A 15,921-nucleotide genomic window follows, 5' to 3' on the forward strand; every position below is an offset into this window, starting at 1 on the left:
GTTAACAGAACTTTTTTTTTTTTTTTTTTAATTATTCATCTTTATTAAATTTTCACCTTTATACAGACCACATTTTAAAATAACATTACCAGGGTTCAAATACCTCTTTCTTCCCTTCCGAGATCTGAGTTTTAGAGTTCTAGGAAGGGAAGGGGGACATGAAGATACATCCATACATCACATATAATTAGCAAAAAAAAAACAAAAGCACATTATCTAAACAGTACCATATCCCCCCTTCTCCTACCATCACTATTTTTGCAATTCCTACGTTTTTCCTATTGTTATAACCCCACCCCTCCCTCCCATCCCTTCTATCAACCCCGCCCCCCCTCCCCTCCCCTCTTATATATATATTGGTGCTTTTATCCTACAGTATAGCATAAATGTGTTATAATAATTCCCGAACCTTTAATGTACCCTACCCTACTCCTTCCCATTACCCATCCCCCCTCCCCTCTTCCCTTTCCTATCATGGTTTAAACTGGGGTATGCATCACTTCTATCCACTCTCGCCAGTTCCTATTAAACTCCTTTAGGTTATTTCGTTTCGCATATACTGCCCTCTCCTTACATAGTCATTTACCGCCCTTGTCCAATCCTCTACTGTAGGGGGTAGCTTTGATTGCCATCTCCTAGCTATCATCCTTCTAGCTTGAAATAAACATCTTAGGATTGCCGTTGTTATTCCCTTCCTTTCTACTTCCTCCTCTCTGTAGCCTAAAATGCACACTGTGGGGTTTAACTCTATTACCGTCCCAAAAACCCTACTTATTATCTTTACCACTCCTTCCCAGTATCTAAATAATTTGGGACATTTCCAAAGCATGTGCATTAAATTCCCTGACCCCCCACACCTGGGGCAAAAGTCATCTGTTCTCTTACCAAATTTAAATAATTTCTGGGGAGTATAGTATGCTCTATTAATTACCATTAAATGGGAAATCCTCTGAGGAGGAGAGACCGAGACCTTTGGGCATGCCGCTAGGATATTTTTCCACTGTGCTCGTGTTATATTACCTAGGTCCTGCTCCCATTTCCCTTTCTCAACCCTCCCTTTCCTCTCACTATTAATCTGTTCACCCAGCTGGGCATAGAATTTAGATATTAATCCTTTAGTGGGTCCTGCTTGTGCTACTGGGTATAGCAAGGGCATTTCCTCCCATGTTAATAACAGGTTTCCAAACTGGGTCCTTAAAGCATGCCTCACTTGTATATAGGCATAGAATGAATTTTGTGATATCTTAAATTCTCTTTGCAGCTGGTCGAAAGATTTAATACCCCTGCCGCCATATAGATGGCTTAGCCTTACAATGCCACATTTTTCCCAGTCTGCAATTTTTCCAACCCGCCATATTTCCTGTAGCTTCTTATTGTTCCATAGAGGCGTATACTTTGTTATTTCACTATATCCCATTTTTTTTTTAACTGTACCCCATAGCTTTAACATCATTTTTACTGTAGGACATCTACACTGGAATGAGTCCGCTTCCAGGGTCTCGATCAGGGTACTATGTGGGGAGCCTGTTAATACTAATCTCCCATTTGGGGTTCCTCCGTTCTTCTCATCGATCCCCCCTAGCTGTTGTAATTGGGACGCCCAAAAATAGCACTCCGGATAAGGGACCGCAAATCCTCCTTCCTCTCCCGGTAGCTGAAGCATCCGCAATTTCAATCTAGCCTGTCCTCCCCTCCATATTAGCTCCCTAAACAGCATCTCGATTTTATCAAACCAACTTTTGTTAATCCATATTGGGGCATTGTGTAATATGTATAAAAGTTGGGGCATCCATATCATTTTTATCAGATTGCATCTGCCAGCGACCGAGAGAGGCAATCGTTTCCATATAGCAATTTTTTGTTTAAACTTAGCCAGTAATGGGACTAAGTTATAACTTATATATTGCTTAGGATCCCTTGACAAGGTTACTCCCAGATATTTCAACTTATCCACCATTGGCATTTGGGGGGTTCCCAGGGCCGTTTGCTGACCAATTGGGTCCAAAGGGAGACATTCCGATTTTTCCCAATTTATCTCCAGCCCAGTGAAGCCTCCAAACCTTTGCACCAGTTCCATTGCCCTTGGTAGTGAGTATCTCATATCCCCTAAGAACAATAGGATATCGTCTGCATAAAGTGAGATTTTTTCCTCTCCAGTTTTTCTTACAAAACCGACAATATCCCGGTTTGCTCTAATTGCACATGCCAGGGGCTCTATGGCCAATGCAAAGAGCAGGGGTGATAATGGGCACCCCTGCCTCGTCCCTCTCCCCAACTCTATTTTCCCGGATAACTCGTTATTAATTTTTAGTCTCGCACTAGGTTTGTCATATAGCATCCTAATCCATCTTATAAAGGAAGGACCCAGGCCAAATTTCTCCAAAACTTTCCATATATATCCCCATTCTACGCTATCAAATGCTTTCCTTACATCCAATGCCACCACTGCCCCCGGAGTATCGTTATCCATTGGGACCTGCAAGTTCAAGAAGGCTCTTCTAATATTTATACTCGTTGACCTGTTGGCTATAAACCCTGTTTGGTCCATATGGACCAATCTTGCTATGACTCGATTAAGCCTAGTCGCTAATACCTTGGCCAATATCTTTGTATCAGTACACAGGAGAGAGATTGGCCTATACGCTGCAACATCTAAGGCGTCCTTCCCTTCTTTGTACAACAGGGTTATAACCGCCTCCATCGTTGATGGGGGCAATTTACTCTCCCCATATACTCCTCTTAGCATCTCCAGAAGTTCAGGAATCAGTATCTCGCCAAAGTTTTTATAGACTTCAATCGGTAGTCCATCCGGCCCAGGCGATTTCTGATTTGGCATACTCGCAACTGCTTCCTGAAGTTCTTTCAAAGTTATTGGGGCTTCCAGTTCCTCTCTTTCTTCTTGTTTCAAACATGGTACCTCTAATTGACCTAAAAATGCTTCCATTTGCTCATCCATCCCCACTTTTTGTGCAGTATATAGGTTTTTATAATATCCTTCAAATGCTTGGGAAATACTCCCCGTTTCTGTTATAACCTTTCCCTCAGATATCCTAATCGCCGAGATTGAGGAAGGACCCGAGTTATTCTTCACCAGTTGTGCCAACATTTTTCCCACGCTTTCCCCTTCCGCGAAGGAGGCTTGGCGTTGGAACATATGCTGAATCTCTGCTTTCTTTAGGGCTAATAACCTAAGTTCTTCTTGTTTATCTAACCAGATTTTTTCTTTGCCCTGCGTGGGGTCACTAATAAAATCTCTTTCAGCCTCTGACACTTCTCTCCCTATTTGTACCTCCTGTTCCCTAGATTTCCTGTTTATTTTTGCTATTGATTGGATCATAAGGCCCCTTAAGAAAGCTTTCAGAGTGTCCCACAGGATCCCCGATGTTACTGTACCCCGGTTATTTTTTAGAAATTCTTTTAATTCCCACTGAATTCTCTCAGGGCATTCTTCTGTCTCTTTTTTTTATCAGTTCTAGCCAGAGCGGGTTCACTTTCCACAACCTCTGTACCTTACATTCTCTCATTTTTAATACTGCTGTCGCTGGGGAATGATCTGAAATCCCCCTGGGCTGATATTCAACCTTTTCCACCATTTGTAAGGCCAGGTCATTCCCCAGTATCATATCAATCCTGGATAACGTAGTATGTGTGGACGAGTAGCAACTATACTGCCGAACTCCCGGGTTCCCAGTTCTCCATAAATCCCGTAGTCCTACTTCTTCCAGGTACTGTCCCAACCTCCCCTGCCAAGCTGGTTCCGCCAGTGTTTTTTCTGGGAATCTATCAATTTTAATATCCAATACCGTGTTGAAATCCCCTACTATTATTATAGGGACACCATCTATCCCCACTAAAAATTCCTGTAATTTAAAAAGCACTTCCATTTTAAATGGTGGAGGGATGTAGATGTTTGCCAGCATACATTCTCTATTTTCAATTAAGCACTGTAAGAAAATGTATCTGCCTTTTTCATCCAGGCTAACCCGTTTGCATACAAAATTCACCCCCGTTTTTACCAGGACACTCACCCCTCTGCTATATGTCGAATAAACAGAGTGATATTGAAACTGATATTTTCTGCTCTGCAGCCGGTATATTGTATCTCTATTTAAATGGGTCTCCTGTATGCAGAGCAACTCTACTCCACATCCCTCCAACAAGGATAGCACAGCTTTTTGTTTCAGCCGCGTCCCCAGACCCCTCACATTCCAGGAGCCTATCTTAATTTTACCATCCTGCATAGCCATAAACAAATATAGAGGAGAAAAAGAAAAAAAAAGAAAAACCTAAGGTAGTAAAGAAAGAGAGCGAAATAACCAGTCTACTGATGACACTATTGAGAACCATTTGTCTCCCAGTACCCACCAATTCCCCTCTAACTTCTTTTATTACCTTATACCACACTCCCCATATATTACTCCCTTGTATAATAACAAATTTATTAGGCGTCACCATTAACTCGTATGTTATGTGTCTTTGAATATACATTATACTGTATGATCGTTTATTACCATTTTCCCCCTTGTGATCAATAAATTTTCCTTGTTTTTTACCACCCCTAGTTTTACCACCCCACAGTTTGTGTCCTTTTTTGCTTTGAATTATTTCCTGTACTACATTTATTAGTGCATACTTATATTTTTTTTCCCCCTTCAACCTCCCCCCTATTTTCCCTACTACACCCACCCCCTCTCCCCCCTTTCTACCTCCCTCCCGCCCCTCCCCCACCTTCCTAGGTGTTACCCTAGGGGCTATTAGTGACCTTATACCACTCTCTTCACAACCTATTTACCACCCTCACCTAGTGCGCTCGCTGTGTATTACCTCCCTCCCACCCCCCTCCCATACAGACACAGACAGCACACACCCAAAAAAAAAAAAAAAAAAAAAACCCCCAAAAACACACATACTTCATCCCCCCCTCTCCTTCTATCTTCCCATCCCACTCAGTACTAGAAACCCCAGCAACTACAACTTTTCTTTATTTTCTTCTATCCATTTTTCCACTTCTATCGGGGAACTAAAAACCTGAGTATGCCCTAGTGCATTAATCCGTAACTTTGCAGGATAAAGCAGAGCATACGGCACCCTGAGCTTCTGTAACCTGCGTTTCACCTGGAGGAACTCTACCCTTTTTCTCTGAAGTTCTGGGGAAAAATCAGAATATAATGAAATTCTAACACCCTTATACAATACATTCCCCATTTCCCTTGCCTTCCGTAATAATACCACTTTATCTTTATAGTTCAATAACTTCATTAATAATGGCCTGGGACGGCCCCCCTCCAATGGTGCTCTAAAGGGTACCCTATGCGCCCTCTCTATTGAGAACGCTGTTGAAAAAACATCCCTCCCAAACAGTTCAACCAGAAGATGCTCCATAAATTCAGCAGGGTTTACACCCTCACTTTTTTCCGGAAGTCCCACTACTCGCACATTGTCCCTCCTGAGCCTATTTTCCATTTCGTCCATTCTTGTTCTATATCCGCCGAACTGCTCCTTCAGGCTTTCTATTTCTTTAATTAGGAATGTTGTATCGTCTTCCAATCTGCTGGTCCTTAACTCAAGTTCTGTCGTCCTTTCCACCACTTTCTGTAGGTCTTGCCTTACCAGCATTAGATCTTCCTTCACTCCCTTCATTTGATTACAGAGTTCTTTCAGTGAGATGTTACATGCGTTTACGGCCAATAACACATCCTTAATTGTTGGCTCTTTTTCAACCGGAGGAGAGTCACCCGTTGTGATCTCCATATTCTGTTCCCCTGCACCCGCTTTTTTATTAACTGGGCATTTGGACACTGCTCCGGCCTGTGTATTAATGTTAATGTTCGATTGACCCATGCTTTTCCTTTCAGATATTTCTCCATGCTGCCCCTTTGTCTGCCCTTTTTTTGGAGGGGTCTGTGATGACTGTGCAGGGTTATGAGCATATTGTTCTAATTTAGCTGCTGTGGTAGACTGTTGCGAACTTTTTTCCCCTTTTTCCTTTGCAGAGCGCAAGTGCTGCATCTTAATTTCCTTTTCTCACCCCCTTCCACAGAACAGTCCTGGATATATCGTATTTTAATATATTTTTAACTTTTTAACCCAGCCGCCCCTCGCTCAGTTGATTACTTAGTGCAATATTAACCGTATCTTATAACCAGTTCTCCAGTATTCACTTCATGTATCACCAAAACTTCCTGTTTTAATGCTTCACAGCAGACATTTATTTGCACACACTTAGTTCAGATACCGTTCAACCAATTGATTTTTAGAGCAGCCACCATCCCTCAGTTAATCAATAAATGCGATACTGATCTTATCTTATAGTTAGTCAGTCCACAAGCACTCCATTCACATATCACAGACTTCCTGGTTCGTTGCTTACAGACGTTCGTTTTTACAGCAGGTATTTCTTTGCTTATACTGCCTGGGTTATCATTCGTTCGTCTTAGAGCACAAAACGAATCAATGAATTCCAGGGGACAAAAGCTATAGGTCCTTCTCACCCCCGGCCGGCGCCCTCTTGTTTACTTGTTACCAGTTCTCAGGCATCGCTATGTCCACAACTTGCTCTGCCAGACCTCCACCTGCTATGCCCCTCACACCTCCGCCTTCTTCCCCCCCCCCGCAGTCCTGCCGCTTACCTCCTTCCTCCTATCGCGGCTTACTGGAGAGCGGGAGGGCCTCTTGGTGTCCACAGTGTGCGGCGTCTCTTCGGCAGGGTTCAAAAAGCGTTCGGCTTGGTCGGGGGTACTCGTGCTTCTTTGGCCGTGCTCGCTGGGGTTCAAGACCCGGAAGTAAGCGTGGATCTCCGAGGGCTCGGCACGATCGTACAGTAATGCGCTGTCACTCCTCCTCCTGTCCAGCTTCAATGTACAGCTCCAGCCCACCGCACGCTACGTCCGACCGAGGCACTAAGCGCTCCAAGCTCTCATCAAGGGGGTCTGGGAGAGAGTCACACACGGCGTCTCACATCTCTCACTCACTCCATCTTGCACATCCGGTCACGCCCCCTCCAAATATATACAATTTAAAAAAAAAAATCCTAAGTGTTAACAGAACTGATAGAGCATCCTTTAGTCTGAAGGTCTCCTCCTGTCCCTGTTAAAGGCCTTAATGATGACTGTCTGATCAACTTTGCAATAGTGGAGTGGGAGGAAGGAAGACCATTAAGGGAACATTCTGGAAGCCCAAAGACTGCATCCAGTTTTCTTAAAGGAGGCAGTAGCTAATGGAGAAATGGACAAACATTTTTTGGATGTGATACACACAGTTAACCTTTACCTAAGATGCTTTGAGGCTGGAGGGACAAAAGGACAATACACAGATTAATGTGGCAAGTAGAGAAAAGTCCTTAGGCCTCAACAACCTTGTCCTTGTACAACACCAAGATAGAATCCTTAAGGATAAGAACACTAACCCAAAGACTCTCCAGATGATGGCAGCGAGATCCAACCTTATGAGTGAGGGTAGACAAGGGGAAATCTTTGATGGGTTGGAAGGGCAACTTCTAAGAGCCAAGAGAACCAGATTGAGATCCCATTGGGGTACAAGGGGAGAAATGTGAGCTACTGGAGGCCAATATTTAGGCCCTGGTCCCTCAGGATCATGGCTACAACATCTATACCACTAAGCAGTGATCATATAGCAGGATGGAACACTGGCCCTTAGATACTCGCACCCCTGGCAGATGCTCCATTGGCCCTTCTGAATCTTGACCTATTTTGATTACCACATCCTCCTGAGCCAATTCAGTGCAGTGAGTATCACTAGAATGCCCTCTGATCTTGCGACATAGGCAAGGGAGTTTTTGAAGGGACAGAAAGCATAATTGGGTTGAACTTATCTGACAGCACCACCATAGTGTCCACTGTGAAGGCCCAAGGGTCCCTGGACCGGGTGATAAACCTTTCTAATTAGTAAAATAAAATTATTCCTGTGCCAACTCAACAAAAAGATAGAACAAGTACTGCTGAGGGAAATATCTGAACCCAAAAAAGTAAATAAAAATAAAGGATAGTGATGCACTAAAAAAGTGCCTTTTACACATAGCTCTCCTGCACTTTTTTGCTTATGTACAGCGCATCACTGTCCTTTTTGTTTTTATTTAAACCTTTCTAATTAATCTGGACACCAGGGAATCAACATCTGGCATTCCTCCCTGTGGCTAAGGACCTTGCAAACATGACATTAAATCTGAATAAAGCATATGGAGTCCTGTACTGTAAGTCATGAAAGGAGAGCATTTTTATCGCAACTTTTGGGGAATAATTACTACCCTATGCACAGTTAGAGGACCGTGAGACTATTGAATGTCAATCGCCTGACCACAGGTCACCTTTGTAGCTTATATTGATGTAACACACGTGTTTGTGTCTGATTCCAAGTTAAATTGTGCAACTGTATTTGTGAAGTCCAAGACGTTGTACATATTTATTTTTTCCCAGGGGAATGCCTGGGTCCACTGTTAGCAGGGCCTCTGACATTCTCCAGGGGAATGGGAGAAAAACAAGGTAGGCCAAAAAACTAAGTGCAGCAGAAGATGCAATGAATGGTATGTTTAATTAACCACTTCCCGACCGCCGCACGACGATGTACGTCGACAGAATGGCACGGGCAGGCATATTGGCGTACATGTACGTCCCTGCCTTTCCGCGGGTCGGGGGCCCGATCGGGCCCCCGCCCGGTGCCTGCGGCGGTCGGTATTCGTTCGGGAGCGATCCCGGACGAGGGGGCGGCCATTCATTCATGGCCACCCCCTCGCGATCGCTCCCGACGAATAGAAATCCTTCGTGACATCACTTCCTCTCCTGTAATGTAAACACAGGAGAGGAAGTGATGTATTCTCTCCTCCGTGTCGGTATTTTTCGTTCCGACACCAAGGAGAGAGGATCGGTGAGTTGCACCAACACGTCACTACACAGTAGAACATGCCAGGCACACTCACACCCCCCCGATCACCCCCCCAATTACCCCTGCCCCCCAGTCACAGTGACACCAATGTCATTTTTTTTTTTTTTTTGCATTGGTGTCATTTGTGACTGTAATAACTGTTAGGGCAGTTAGGGTTAGCCCCCTTTAGTTCTAATGTACCCCCCTAACCCCCCCAATAAAGGTTTAACCCCGTGATCACCCCCCGTCGCCAGTGTCACTAAGGCTGGGTTCACATTGCAGCGGTTTATGAGAACGAATGTGATTCGCACCGCACTGCAGTGCAAATCACATCCGATCTCTGTGCGATTCGAGTTCAGCCATACAGATAGTATGGCTGAATTCGCATCGCACCCGCCGCACCCGCCGCAAATTCGCACGGGACCCTTTTTTTGGCCCGCAGCAGAATCGGATCGCATGGGTGTTCACACCATGCGATCCGAGTTTGCAGATCGCACTGCGATATGCGAACTGATCTGGGGGTGTCATTAACATTTCACTGACACTCCCAGCAGTTCGCATAGGGCAGTGTGAACTGCCGCCGGGAGGCATGCGATGCGGGAACCCGCCGCGGATTCGTGGCGTTCCCGCATCGCTCCAGTGTGAACCCAGCCTAATAAGCGATCATTTTTCTGATCGCTGTATTAGTGTCACAGGTGACGCTAGTTAGGCAGGTAGGTATTTAGGTTCGCCGCAGCTTTTTATAGCGCCAGGGACCCCCATATACTACCGCATAAAGCCCCCTGATTGCCCCCTAGTTAACCCTTTCACCAGTGACCACCATATAACTGTTACAGGTGACGCTGGTTGGTTAGTTATTTTTTTATAGTTTCAGGGCACCCGCCATTTATTACCTAATAAAGGTTTAACCCCCTGATCACCCGGCGGGTGTCATTTGTGACTGTAATAACTGTTAGGGCAGTTAGGGTTAGCCCCCTTTAGTTCTAAGGTACCCCCCTAACCCCCCCAATAAAGGTTTAACCCCGTGATCACCCCCCGTCGCCAGTGTCACTAAGGCTGGGTTCACATTGCAGCGGTTTATGAGAACGGATGTGATTCGCACCGCACTGCAGTGCAAATCACATCCGATCTCTGTGCGATTTGAGTTCAGCCATACAGATAGTATGGCTGAATTTGCGTCGCACCCGCCGCAAACTCGCACGGGACCCTTTTTTTGGTCCGCAGCAGAATCGGATCGCATGGGTGTTCACACCATGCGATCCAAGTTTGCAGATCGCACTGCGATATGCGAACTGATCTGGGGGTGTCATTAACATTTCACTGACACTCCCAGCAGTTCGCATAGGGCAGTGTGAACTGCCGCCGGGAGGCATGCGATGCGGGAACCCGCCGCGGATTCGTGGCGTTCCCGCATCGCTCCAGTGTGAACCCAGCCTAATAAGCAATCGTTTTTCTGATCGCTGTATTAGTGTCACAGGTGACGCTAGTTAGGCAGGTAGGTATTTAGGTTCGCCGCAGCTTTTTATAGCGCCAGGGACCCCCATATACTACCGCATAAAGCCCCCTGATTGCCCCCTAGTTAACCCTTTCACCAGTGATCACCATATAACTGTTACAGGTGACGCTGGTTGGTTAGTTATTTTTTTATAGTTTCAGGGCACCCGCCATTTATTACCTAGTCTCACTAGTGTACCCCTAAATTTAGGGGTGTCTACTTTCCAAAATGGGGTCATTTGGGGGGGGGGGGGGTTTGTGCCATCTTGGCATTTTATGGCCTTCAAAACTGTAATAGGTAGTGAGAAGTGAACTCAAAAATTTACGCCCTTAGAAAGCCTGAAGGCGGTGCTTGGCTTTCGGGGCCCCGTACGCGGCTAGGCTCCCAAAAAATCCCACATATGTGGTATCCCCGTACTCAGGAGAAGCAGCAGAATTTATTTTGGGGTGTCATTTCACATATACCCATAGCATGTGTGGGCAATATATCATTTAGTGACAACTTTGTGTAAAAAAAAAAAAAAAAAAAATTTTTTTTTTTGTCATTATTCAATCGCTTGAGGCAAAAAAAAAATATTCAATGGGCTCAACATGCCACTTATCAATTTCCTTAGGGGGTCTACTTTCCAAAATGGGGTCATTTGGGGGGGTTTTGTACTGCCCTGCCATTTTAGCACCTCAAGAAATGAGATAGGCAGTCATAAACTAAAAGCTGCGTAAATTCCAGAAAACGTACCTTAGTTTGTAGATGTGACAACTTTTGCGCAAACCAATAAATATACAATTATTGACTTTTTTTTTACCAAAGACATGTGGCTGAATACATTTTGGCCTAAATGTATGACTAAAATTGAGTTTATTGGATTTTTCTAATAACAAAAAGTAGAAAATATCATTTTTTTTCAAAATTTGCGGTCTTTTTACGTTTATATCGCAAAAAATAAAAATCGCAGAGGCAATCAAATACCATCAAAAGAAAGCTCTATTTGTGGGAAGAAAAGGACGCAAATTTTGTTTGGGTACAACATTGCATGACCGCACAATTACCAGTTAAAGCAGCGCAGTGCCAAATTGTAAAAAGACCTCTGGTCATTGACCAGCAAAATGGTCCGGTCTGAAAGTGGTTAAACTCAGCCAAATGGCTACTCACATTAATATAAAGATCAATAGGCATGTAACAGTATAATACTGTGGTCACTCAGCGGGTCCCCGGTGGATGTTGGTGTGTAGATGTTAACAGGAGAGGAGAGGAACAACCAGCCATACATCCGTCTTGTCATCTCGGAACTAGCATGGAATACACTTGGAGCATGGACCAGAGTCAATAGAACATATTGTGAGAAAACATCTAAACAATTAAAATGCTTTCTAAATATTGACATTCCAATGTCGTGAGACAAAACAAAGGGGGATTATTTACTGAAGGAAAATCCACTTTGCACTGCAAGTGCACTTGAAAGTAAAGTCGCTGTAGATCCGAGGGGGACATGCAAGGAAAATAAAAAAAACAGCATTTTAGCTTGCACATGATTGGATGATAAAATCAGCAGAACGTCCACTCATTTCAGATCTACCCCTTAGATTTAGAGCGACTGCACTTCCAAGTGCACTTGCACTGCAAAGTGGATTTACCTTTCGTAAATAACCCCCAAGGTGTGTATATGTATGTGTGTGTATATGTATGTGTGTGTGTATGTATGTGTGTGTGTGTGTGTGTGTATATGTGTGTGTGTGTATATATATATATATATATACATATATACATATATACATACATACATACATACATACATACATACATACATACATACATACATACATACATACATACATACATACATACATACATACACATATACATACATACACATATACATATACATTATAATTATATTCTCTAAATGTGGGTATTGTTATTTTGTTCTTGTGTCTTGTAAAACAACCAGTAATGATCAACAATAAAGAAGCTAATGACTGTGGGTACGAACATATTTAAATAAGGGGTATGCTATGTGAGAGAGATATATTGTTTCAGGCAGAACATTGTGGCCTAGGAAATAAATTGAGTCTGCTCAGCGTTGAGTGTATCCTTGTTAAGAAAGTGGGATACTGTCTGGAGGCCTACATTATGGGGTGTTGAGATATGTAATGAACACACATCTAATGACACCCAGAGGTAGGAAGATTCCCAAGAGTAGGGACATAATGGTTCTAAGAGATGGGTGCCATCTCTGATATATGCGGGAAGGGTCTGTGCCAACGGTTGAAGGAAGTTATCGATGTATAGAGAGTAGCTGGAGGTGATGCTTTCCATATTCAAGAAACACTGGTCTATCCTAACACAGGATCCTCATTTAACAGCATCCATCCCAGCCTTACCAAGGTTTGCGTATAGAAGGGCACCTAATGTAAAAAGTAAAATTGCACCTAATAAAAGGAAACCTCAAGCCAAAGTCACCACTATTAAACTTGCTCTCATTCTACTAGTGGATATGTATCGTTGCAAAAAAACGCTATGCCTCACGTGCTCACACGTTCCTCATGGTAGAAAAGCCTTTACAACCAATGGCAATCCCTTCACCATTAAAGCAGAGTTCCACCCAAAAGTGTAACTGCCACTCGTTTCCTCCCCCCTCCAGTGCCACAATTGGCACCTTTCGGGGGGGAAGAAAGGGGACAGGATACCTGTTTTGACAGGTATCCTGTTCCCACTTCCGTGGATATTGATGTCATGGCTCGGCTCCTTCCTCTTCCCCCCCCTGTCGCCGGGCCAGTAAGAGGGAGGAGCGGAGCCTCGCGCATGCACAGTAGGGGTCCCAGAATGAAGCCATAGGGAAGCATCAGCTGTGGTGCCGACATCGCTGGACTCCAGGACAGTTGTGTCCTATTTTTAAAAGCCAACAGCTGCAGTATGTGTAGCTGCTGGTTTTTAATTTTTTCAAATCCGTATCTTGCCTTCTATTGTTCCTCCTCTGATCATCTAATATATTTGTAGATTTTTTGGAGGTCTAGTTTTCAGTTTGTGATTCCACCACCTGTTACTCGTAGGGTGGTAAGTAAATGTGAATATGGTAGTTTGGTGATTATAGCTATACTAACAATACGTAGATAGAATAACTGTTTTTAAATTATTTTAACCACTGACAAATGGAACCTGAATCGCCTCACTGAGACTGATATTGTTTGGAACTTTGTTTTTCCATAATACATTCCTTTTAAATAATTTTTCCCCTCTTTTAAATAATTTTCCCCTCATTTTAAAATAAATAATACTCTCTTTAACTTTTACTTACTTTAATATAACCTAATATTCCATATACATTTTTGGGTAAATATCTCTTACATAACATACCCATTATTTAAATATATTCATACCCACAGTCATTAGCTGATTTATTGTTGATCATTCCTGATCAACAATACCAACATTTAGATATATACCTTGTTTTGTCTCATGATATTGGAATGTCAATATTTAACATGTATTATAATTGTTTAGATGTTTTCTCACAAGTTGTATTGCCTCTGGTCCACACTCAGTGTGAATTTTTATGTAGACCGTTTAGATCATTAACCATTTAGATCTGACGAAAAAGCGGATGCTTTGAAACATTATCCCCATGTTCTGACGTCACTTCTGATGCGACTCCAAGTGTATTCCATGCTGGTTCCGAGATGACAAGACAGATGTCCGGCCAGTTGTTCCTCTCCTCTCGTGTTAATTTCTGCACACCACCATCCTCCGGGGGCCCGCTGAGTGACCACAGTATTATACTGTTATATGCCTATTGATCTTTATATTAGCATGAGTAGCCGTTAATTAAATATACCAGTAGTTGCATCTTCTGCTGCACTTCGTTTTTGCCGCACCTTGTTTTTCGCCCATTGTTCTTCCAGAGACTGCTTCGCTCTCAAAGGAGCTGCCACTAATGCTGCATACGTATATTTTCTGGACTTTACAGACTTTAAGGTGTGTTTCGGTACCCCCTCGTGAGCCATTCTGTTTGTCTTGTTACTCCAGGGGAATACCTGTGCCCACTATTAGCAGGGCCTCTGACCTAAATAGTTCAGATACCAATACCCCTCAACTCTACTGCAGTGTTGCATATGCATTCCATGTAGGGGTGTTTGCTGAGTATAGCAGATCATCTTTTTGTGAATCTCTGCCTCAGATCAATGCTTATAACCATTCTGCCACGCTGCAAAAACAAAAAATTCAGGAAAAAAATGGTAGATTGCTTGCATTATTTAATCTTGTTGATAGCTGCAGTGGTTCATTTTATAGTAACAATATATGGTTGCAGTAGTTAACACAAGGTAAAATCCCCATTATGTTTTTGATCTTTGCACCTTTTCAGGTTCTTCCTCCACTGAAGGATGTTAGTAACCGGCCAGAGATTGGGACAACTGTAAGGAACAAACTAGTGCGGTTGATGACCCATGTGGATTTAGGAGTGAAGCAGATCGCAGCTGAATTTCTGTTTGTTCTCTGTAAAGAGAGAGGCAAGTTCTTTTCACTTCTGTCTGTGCCAAAAAGGGGAAATCTTCTCCCTCCCTGACCCTTAAAACTTCAAGTAATGATTAACTTTTACCTCATTTAAAACTAATGGTATTTTTCCTCTTTTGCCAGTGGACAACCTACTGAAGTATACTGGTTATGGAAATGCAGCTGGGCTTCTTGCTGCCCGAGGGCTCCTGGCTGGTGGTAGAGGTGATCGCTGGTATTCTGATGATGAGGATACTGATACTGAAGAATACCTCCAGGCAAAACCAAAGTAAGAAGCATTCATTTGGGTGACCACATTTGCAGGCACACATTGTAACAAATACTAGGGTTCTAGCCTGTCCAGCATTTATGCATGAAGAATGTAACGAAGTGGCCATGTCCCCATATCTAGTGTTTGAGGGTATAACTACGGATTTTCTAATTTGGCCCTCAACCTGCATTCACATAATGCACATGGCCCTCAACCAAAACTAGATTCCCATTCAGCTGTCTATTACCTATCTGCCTGACCCCCTTTAAAAAAAAAAAAATTTCAGGTGTGTATAAAGCAGGGAAATATTAAAAATCTCTGCCCGGTTTTTGCAGTTGCGAATATGATTAGTGAGATGCCAAGGATGGGGAAATGCTACACTAGAGTCACAGCAATAAATAATATAAATTGAGCTGGAAACAAAATGCTCAGGATTTGTGCCTGTCGTTGAGATGGCAATGTCCCTCATGTCTTGTTGCAGACTACCATAAAAAAAAAAAACCTGAAACAACTTCTAACCCCTCTTTTACATTTTCCAGATTTGAAAAAAAATTAAGTTAGGATTAAACTGAAAACTTTCATTAAACTCATTCTCTCGTGTTTCAGCATAAATCTAATCACGGGTCATGTGGAGGAACCAATGCCAAACCCAATGGACGAAATGACAGAGGAACAGAAGGAGTACGAAGCTATGAAACTGGTCAACATGTTTGACAAACTGTCCAGGTACTGTGATGGAGCTTTTGCCTATGCCAGTTCCCTTTTATCTTGGAAACCAGTGGTACATTCTGTA

The 15,921-nt window shown here is 43.2% G+C and overlaps 1 protein-coding gene across 1 annotated transcript in view; it reads left to right on the top strand.

Annotated features, from left to right (window-relative positions):
* Positions 1–15,921, top strand: part of RIC8B (RIC8 guanine nucleotide exchange factor B) — a 100,694-nt gene that overhangs the window by 56,854 nt on the left and 27,919 nt on the right. The window contains exons 7-9 of the mRNA XM_077468465.1: positions 14,730–14,874; positions 15,002–15,146; positions 15,735–15,854. Coding sequence (XP_077324591.1) covers positions 14,730–14,874; positions 15,002–15,146; positions 15,735–15,854 — 410 coding nt within the window. The remainder of the gene's footprint in view (positions 1–14,729; positions 14,875–15,001; positions 15,147–15,734; positions 15,855–15,921) is intronic.

Source organism: Lithobates pipiens, unplaced genomic scaffold, assembly GCF_037356315.1.
Source record: "Lithobates pipiens isolate NorthernLeopardFrog02 unplaced genomic scaffold, aLitPip1_a1.2 Scaffold_8, whole genome shotgun sequence".
NCBI classification, from domain to species: domain Eukaryota; kingdom Metazoa; phylum Chordata; class Amphibia; order Anura; family Ranidae; genus Lithobates; species Lithobates pipiens.